The sequence below is a fragment of the Notolepis coatsorum genome, assembly GCF_963971535.1.
Source record: "Notolepis coatsorum genome assembly, chromosome: 12".
Classification (NCBI taxonomy): domain Eukaryota; kingdom Metazoa; phylum Chordata; class Actinopteri; order Aulopiformes; family Paralepididae; genus Notolepis; species Notolepis coatsorum.
This window is the reverse complement of record NC_140176.1, coordinates 37,670,372-37,679,271: the sequence shown is the minus strand read 5'-3', so window position 1 is coordinate 37,679,271 and position 8,900 is coordinate 37,670,372. Positions and strand designations below refer to the sequence as shown.

Here is an 8,900-nt window from a genome sequence, read left to right as displayed (position 1 = left end):
AACAGAAACACAAACATATCCACTAACAGAAACACAAACATATCCACTAACAGAAACACAAACATATCCACTAACAGAAACACAAACATATCCACTAACAGAAACACAAACATATCCACTAACAGAAACACAAACATATCCACTAACAGAAACAAAAACATACCCACTAACAGAAACACAAACATACCCACTAACAGAAATACAAACATACACTAACAGAAACACAAACGCACACTAACAGAAACACACCCACTAACAGAAGAGACTAGACAGGTGCAGAAGACAATCAACATACATTCTTCCCTACACTAGAAATACATGAACTAAACTATAACTAAACATTCTGAGACTGAGTTTAACCCAGAGCAGGCATGGCTAGGGCAGGCCCTAAGCAAGACAGGTGTGGCTGGTGCAGTTAACAAGGCACCCAGGGGAATGTTCTGAGTTCATAGGTAAATTTTCTGTTTCAGAGCTGAGACCACTACAATAGAATGAAGATCATTTGGATATAACAAAGAAAACAAACTATCTGATTTGCTTATGCTTAAGCTAGTAAGGTATGCATTTTCTGCTACGGACTCATAGAATTCTCCAATGGACTTTACAGTATCTGTCTAACTGTTTTAACTGATTTTCTTGGTTTTATCTTAATTTTGATCTTGTATCATAGGTGATTTCCTGTTTTTAGCTTTAGTTTTATGTCAATGATTTTAACAAGTATAAAGGTTTGATGATGAAAATCAACCTCCCATGTATGGTCTATGGAGCAGCTCCAGACTTTATACTTGACGACATCACAAGTTTGATTCTTACTTCTCCAATTTCTGGTTTTGGAGTCTTAGGCCATGGAAATAACATATTAGACTAGAATAGAAGTACTTTATTGATCCAGAGGGATCAACAATATAATCTTTATTTGTTAGCTTAATGTTCAAGTGTTCCCCTTTAAAAACCATGTGAGGTTTGCAAAATTAAAACATCACTTTTAGCCATTTAAAGTCTGTAAATGTTTATTTTTTTAAGCACATTTACGTAGTCAATGGGTCCCGTTGTTCAGCCTCACAATGCTATTGGATAGTAAATGTGTTTATAGGTCCCACCCTCTGGCCCCTGAAGTTGACTTTTTTTTATTTGGGCTTCACAGGGTTAACACTTTCAGCGCCAGGGGTCGCTATGGGCGTTGGGTCGTTGTGTGCCAGCGCTCTGTTCAATGGGGATAAATTCCAGTGTTTGCAGTGCTAAACCTATATTAAATATTATAGCTATGGATCTAATAACATCAATTGTCAGTGAGTTTCTTCCGGTCAACATGCAAAAAACAGATAATCTTTTCATCCATACATTTCCGTTTTATACCGTGGTGAATATGAGTATAGTTTTAGAGTGATCCTGTGTAATCCCAGGAAACTGCGCCAAACTGCATTTCATTATAAATCGTGCCATTTCTCACCTGGATCAAGAATCATTCTGAAATCAACGCTAGATTATCGGTATTATGTTTCACCTTGCATGCACGAAAGGGTAGGGGGGGGGGGGGCTTATCTTGGGTCTGGCGTCCAATGTGTTAAGCATGCCTGTGGTATTGAGGCTTTCAGAATTTTTTTAACTTAATTTTCTTATTAGTTATAAAATAGTTAGCCCCACTAGATATTATGTAAATATAGGCATATTAGAGATATTTATTAAGTCATCTTATAACTTCATGTGTAAAACGTTTTATCATTAATAAAACTATGGGACAGGATATATTGGTTTTGCAACTGTATATTACAAATGTAAGAAATATAATATGTCCTCAGTTGAAAAGGGTAGGGAAGGAAAATTCATTATTCAATGTCACCATACAAAAAAAAATCTCAAACCACTGAAAACATTTTTTTTTAATTATACAGTCAACAGATATGGTGATTATTATTCCAAAGAACAGTCCTTAAATTTTATCCAGATAATTTTTTTTATTTTGGTGTTCTGAAATACAATGTCATAATTTTTGTTTAATTTCTTTACCACTTGTACAAAATGTATCCAAAGAAATGTGTGCACAGATGAAAACATGGTGCCCAGAGTATAAAACAACTTCTCATCAAGAAAATGGTGCAAAACTAAAAAAAAATAAAAAAGAAAACAGACACAACGTCCCTGCACATATAAAAATAAATTAATACTTTTTTGTGTCCAGTCACCATTGACAACCTATTTGTCTGGTCCTAAGATTCACACACACAAACTGAGGCTTCATTGGCTATCCTTCACACCGGCACAGCCAATCACAATCACTTATGTACACCAACAGCCAATGAGAAAGTTCTATATACATAAACGAGGTAAAAACTGTGCCACTGAGCAACCCGGACCTTAACCATCACCCCCCCCTCGAAACCCCCTACTTACATACTATATACAACCACACCACCCCACCAGACTCAAGTAGTTTCTCTTTTTAATTACATGATGACATACATTATTATTAATTTAAAAAAGAAAAGGTTTACAGCAAGATTTGACTGTGGTGAGACAGAAAAAAAAAATACAAAAAGAAGAACTATACAGTAGTAGTATAAAACAATGTTGAATTGCAACACCAGTGGGCTTTTAAAATATATCCTCTTGTGCCCATCATTACACAAACACTCCAAATAAATAAAAACACAATAGAAGTTGGCTTCATTATTAAAGAAATGCAGCAGAATATTATTTCCTGGTTTCTGGTCAAGGAACCTATAACAGAAGGAAGGGTCGTCACGTCAGAATACCAGGGTTCTATAGACCTGTTCGCTGTATACATCATTGCATTTGTTAGCCATGCTAGTGATCTAAACAATCAATCCATGCCAAAGCTAGATATGTAAAAGGTGAAAGACTCACTCACAGCCATGCTGATTTGGCAAAATGACATCCAGCCGTTTTCACTTGAAAGAAATTTTAGTCAGGAGAGTGCCATGGTTTCTCCATAGAGCCCGGTCATATTATTTTAGCGCAGCAGCTCGCGCAGGTCCGAGGCAACTTAGTCACGTGACTCAGTTGGTATTGCTGATTGGCTCGAACACGGTATGTTTGTATACAGCGAACAGGTCTATGCTCTGCTTGGTGTCAGACTTCGGTGTCAGTTCTATTGAAGCCTGTATTCAAATAAAAAATATACCAGCTATCCGAGGAAATATACATGAACCAGTATATCAAACGTTAGCTAGTTAACAAAGCAAAAACTTGCCTCTGACATCGGAGGTAATAACCTGTTTAAATGACAGGTCATAAACGAGGAGATGGCTGATCCCATTCAACTCGGGTGTCGGCCGAACTGAAAGTTTCCACACTTGGCACCGACGCGACACGGTGACGACCCTTCCTTCTTTTATAGCTTCCTCGGTTTCTATTAAAGAAGGGTCTGGTTCGACGCGCCCAAGTGTTCCGTCGCCCCGACAATGCAGCTTCATTTACCAGTAGCGTTGTGAGAACGGGTTTGACTGACAGGGACACAGATAGAAGAAAAATAAAGCCCACCCCACCCCCCTCCCCACCTCATCTCAGGCACTTGGGTTTGGACCCTGATTGGCCAGCCCTGACTGTTGCGGTGTTCTTATTGGTTGTTCTTTTTTTCTCCGACGGCCCCTCAGGTCCTGACAGGCCGGTCCTGCGTTAGAGGTAGATGTAGCAGGGGCTCGATCAGGAAGGAAACAACGCCTTCTCTCTGCACAGAGCTGGAGGTGTGGCTGCCGACGGCTCACTGCACAGACTCTCAACAGGAGCTCCCAGTCACGTTGGACCCAAAACGCCTCCAAAACATTCACCCGTTTTGTTCTTGTCTTGTGCACGATGTCACTGAACGAGGAAGGAGACAGTCAGAGCTTCTGCGGCGGCCGCACAGCGCTCACTGACCATGATGAAGGAACAGAGGGTGAGAGACGCAGGGAGAGGTCATCATAGTAGTAGTAGTAGTATAGTAGTAGTAGTATAGTAGTAGTAGTAGCACATGGGGTAGTATTGTACACAAGTCTCACACGCGTTCCTCCACGCGATATGGAGACCGCTGTTGACACAGGTGTTAGACACACGTCAGCTACTGTCGAGTCCTGTGGTAGGAGCTGCAGTTCTGTCTGTCTGTTTGTGTGGTAGTTCTGTCTTTGTGTGTGTGGGGGGGGGGTTGTAGTTCTGTGTGTGTGCTGAGTGCACAACTCTGATATGCTGAGGACCCTGAGAGTTAAGTAGCAGAGAGAGAGAGAGAGAGAGAGAGAGAGAGAGAGAGGTGTGGAAATAAGAAAGTAATGAGGAGAAAAAAGAAAGAAAAGAAAACAACTAAAGAGAGAAAAGGAGCGATGAAAAGAGAGAGAGAGAGAGAGAGAGAAAAAGAGAGTGTGCAGCCTAGAGAGCAGAGGAGTGTCTGGTGCGTCAGGTCTTCTCCTGACCCATAACCCCTACAGCCTTCTCAGCCTGCAGCCGGGGCTTCTGGCCCCCCTGATCCTGCAGAGCCAGGAAGGGGTTGGTGGAGCCGGGGCTCTGCCCGTGGCTGTTGAGGGGAGCGGAGGAGAGGGGGATGGAGGGGAGCTGGGGCGCGGAGGACGAGGAGGAGGAGGATGAGGAGGACGAGAGCGACTGGAGCTGGTGGAGGTCCTGCTGCTGCTGCATTAGCTGGTAGAGCATCACCTGCTGCTGCTCCTGGAGAGAGAGAGAGAGAGAGAGAGAGAGAGAGAGGGTAGAGAGAGACAGAGAGAGAGACACAGAGACAGAGAGAGACAGAGACAGAGGGTAGAGAGAGAGAGAGGGTAGAGAGAGAGGGTAGAGACAGAGAGAGAGGGTAGAGAGAGAGAGAGAGAGAGGGTAGAGAGAGAGAGAGGGGAGACAGAGAGAGAGAGGGTAGAGAGAGAGAGGGTAGAGACAGAGAGAGAGAGGGTAGAGACAGAGAGAGAGGGTAGAGACAGAGTATGGAGGGAGACAGGGAGAGAGGCAAGTAAACTTAGTATTCAAGACAAATTCATCTTAAGCATGTTTGATTTAAATTAATTCAAATAAAGTACTCAAGATATATATGTGTGTCCTACTACTGAGGGTTGTGAGGACAGAGAGGTGTGTGTGTCTTACCGCTGTGGGTTGTGAGGACAGAAAGGTGTGTGTGTCGTACCGCTGAGGGTTGTGAGGACAGAAAGGTGTGTGTGTGTGTCGTACCGCTGAGGGTTGTGAGGACAGTAGCTGTTGGAGCTGGTGTTGGTGCAGGAAGAGTCTCTGCTGGTCAGACAGCAGGCCGAGCCGCGCAGCACTGACAACAACAGACAGAGCAAGTCACACATTATACACCCTCCACGTTTTCAGTGTATTAACAACAGACAGAGCAACAGTCACATTATACACCCTATGTGATATGTATCTACATGTATGTAACAACAGACACAGAGCAAGTCACATATACAACAGACACAGAGCAAGTCACAGAGCAACAGTCACACCACACATTATACAACAGACACAGCAACAGTCACACATTATACACCCACCATGCTTTCAGTTGTGTTGCTAGGGAGCAGATGGACAGATGGGGGGGGGGCTTAGGTTTAATAATAATAATAATAATAATACAATTTATTTATAAAGCGCTTTTCAAGAACCCAAAGACGCTGACAACGAGCAAAACAAATGAACAGAGAAACAAAGAACCACAGGGAATAAGCAACAGTATGAATATGCAGGACATAAAACCACAGGTAACAACAAGTAACAAATACAGGAATAGGGGAATAGTCAGGGAAGTAAGGAAACCAAGGGGAGGGGGGGGGGGGGGGGCAGGAGACAGAGAAAGTAGGGAAGGGGAAGGGGAGGTGGTAGGTTGGAGGGTGGTTATGGGTAGGGAAGGTTGTATGCTTGGGAGAACATGTAGGTTTGGTCTGCCGCAAACTATCGCTATCCCTTAACACATTCGGGACGGGCCACGTATATATCAGTGTTTCGAATCCATGCTTAAGGGACCAACCACGGATATCTCCGTGGCAAGATTGTTTTGGCTTTGATTCCATTTTAATAACCTATTCAAGGTCACCGAGCTGCACTGCAGATGTACCCTACTCTTTGAATTCGAAAAAGTGCATTACCGGCCAGATCCTCTTAGGGGCGCTGTATCGATAATGCAGTGTTCCCTTTTTTTTCTGGATTTCCAATGTAGTTTTCTACTGACCTGAAGCGATCCCTATAGCCTTTTGAACGGAATACGTTTTGGGACGCGGATTTCACGATGCAGTAAAGGAATTTATCATCAGCCAATGGACATATCGATCTACCAGATGGCGATCGATAACTGGGAAATGCTCGGGGGATCCAACCGGCCCACGGTAAGATCTTTTTCACATAAATTACACGCTGATCAGGCATTGTTTTGATAGCCATCCACTCGATCAATGAATGAGGCTAATGCGGTTATTGGTCATCAATAATCAGAAACGACGTCCCCCGCCCCCCCCCCCCCCCCCCTTTCATGCATTCGTGGTGGACCATCATACCGATCATATGCAGTTTGAGTTTTAGCTTTAGCTTCTGTATAACCGAAATGCCATTGGATATAACGTTAGTAGCTTAGCGGCCTTTATCTCGCCTTCCAGGAAATATCCCAGCCGAAATCCCTTATAACGCTTATATTCACGGCGCTATAAAATGAGAATGTATTGCTGAAGAAATTATTTCTTTAAGCCATTTTGAAGGGACGGTTTATGGTCCCAATTGACAATGAGAATGGACAGATAGCAATACTATAAAGTATAGATTTAGCTCTACAAACAGCCCCACAAACTATGCAAGTCTATAAATGCTGGCCGTCTAAAGTGATATTAGACGCATCCAAGTGGCCGGGAAAGTGTTAACCTCTTAACCGATTCGGGGCCAACCACGTGTATATATACGTGGTAAACTCGCTTTTGCTTTTATTCCATTTTAATATCCTACTCAATGTCACGGAGCTGTATTTTGGCTGGAAAAGGCATATTGGGACTCCAAAAGTGCAGTACCGGCCAGATCCTGGTATTGGTCTCGAGAATGCAGTTTCCCCTGTTGCAGACCAGGTGTCACTTTTTTTCCGCTCCGGGTTAGCTTTTCTGTTAGCCTAAAGCTATGGCTTCACCAGATCGCCTGGAATACTTTGGACGGCGAATTCAGTATTCAGTAAAGGAATATAGCATCAGCCAATGGACATATCGATCTACCAGATGGCGATCAAACAACTGGGAAATTATTTTTGGAATCCAACCGGCCACAGGTAAGAGCGATTTGACGTAAATTTCAGTCTGATCGGGCCTTGTTCTCATAGCCATCCACCCGGTCAGCGTATGATGCTGCAATAACGAATGCCGTTATTGGTAATCAATAATCAGAAACGACTTCCCCCGCCCCCCCCCCTTTCATGCATTCATGGTGGAACATGATACCGATCATATGCATTTTGATTTTTAACTCTAGCTTGTGTAGGGCCTAAATGCCAATCGATTTAACGTTATTAGCTTAGCCCCCTATAACTAGCTTTGCAGGAATTACCCCAGACCATTCCGATATAAAGTTCATATTCACGACGCTATAAAACAGATGAAAAAATTATTTCTTTATGGCATATTGAAGGGAAGGTTTATACTGTCAATTGACAATAAACACATAGCAATAATATAAAATATAGATTTTGCACTACAAACAACCTCACGCACAGTGAAAACTTGTAATGAAAAGCTGGCCTCAGAGTTGGACCCGTCTAATCCCAATGGCCCCGAATGTGTTAAGCATCACTCAAAAACGGGGTAATATTTCTTTTGGTTTTTGACGACTGCATATTTTTTTTGAAAAGCTTAGCTTTATACTTTATATGTATAGCACCTGCATGAGTCTGGTCTCTTTTGAAAGGTAAAATTCTGAAGTTGCTAAGTCAAATAATGTCAAAAATCACTTTGAGTGCTAATGTATTAGAGAAACAGAGGTTTAAACACACTGAAGTAAAAGTTGTGTGTACTCATGTTTAGTGGTTGCCAGATGCCTGTTTTTAAGTTCTAGCACAGAGGTAGGAGCTGGAAAACACAGCAGTTCCATAACCTGAAGTCTTATGTAGTACAGGTCCAAATTTTATAAAAATCCCACGAAAAATTTTCTGTTTGAGAAAGGTTTGGTAATGTGTGTACCGGTAAAAATACAGTGCGATTATCCAAAATGTCCGCCCGCTGCCATTCATTCAATTCACTTCTTCGTCTTCTTGTTTCACCTTCCCCACTCTCACCCGCCCGTGTGGGATTTCTTTCGGAGCGGACGCTCGCTGGCTACAACGGTGATCAATCCTTTTCGCCATCAGTGGTGATTGGTCAGTTCATGTGGTTAACCTCTTAAGCATCGGACGGCCTGATGGCGCGTCATGCACTCGCGCGCACGTCGCAGCACTTTGTTCTCAACCAATACATTGTTGGAAAGTTGAATTTGCCGCCTTTCGATCATCACCACACTCAACCTATTGCGTGATTCCATTCTCGAGACATCAAGACACAACATCCGGTGAGCGTCATTTGACAAGCCGCTCGTATGAGTGACCACGTCCGGTTGTGAGCGGTACTGAACTGACCAGTCACCGCTGATGGCGAGAATGATTGACCACCGTTGTAGCCAAGGAGCGTCTGCTCCGAAAGCGATCCAAGACGGGCGCTGGCGGTGGGGGAAGGTGACACAAGAAGACGAAGAAGTCCATTGTTTTGACTAGAGCATCGAAATGAATGGCAGCGGACGGCCATTTTGGATAATCATGTGGAATTATTACTGGTATACACATTACAAAAACCTTTGTAAAACATTCATTTTCCGTGGGATTTTTATAAACCTTGGACCTGTACTACATAAGACTTCAGGCTATGAACAATTATGATTTGCAGCTCCTCTCAGCTGGAACTTAAAAACAGGCA

At 43.0% G+C, this 8,900-nt stretch overlaps 1 protein-coding gene across 1 annotated transcript in view; it reads right to left on the bottom strand.

The window, feature by feature from the left end:
* Positions 1–1,912: 1,912 nt before the first annotated feature.
* Positions 1,913–8,900, bottom strand: part of LOC311237829 (uncharacterized protein) — a gene marked incomplete at its 5' end in the record, with an annotated part of 8,025 nt that continues 1,037 nt past the window's right edge. The window contains 2 exons of the mRNA XM_084325806.1: positions 1,913–4,653; positions 5,161–5,251. Coding sequence (XP_084181932.1) covers positions 4,387–4,653; positions 5,161–5,251 — 358 coding nt within the window. The 3' untranslated portion in view covers positions 1,913–4,386. The remainder of the gene's footprint in view (positions 4,654–5,160; positions 5,252–8,900) is intronic.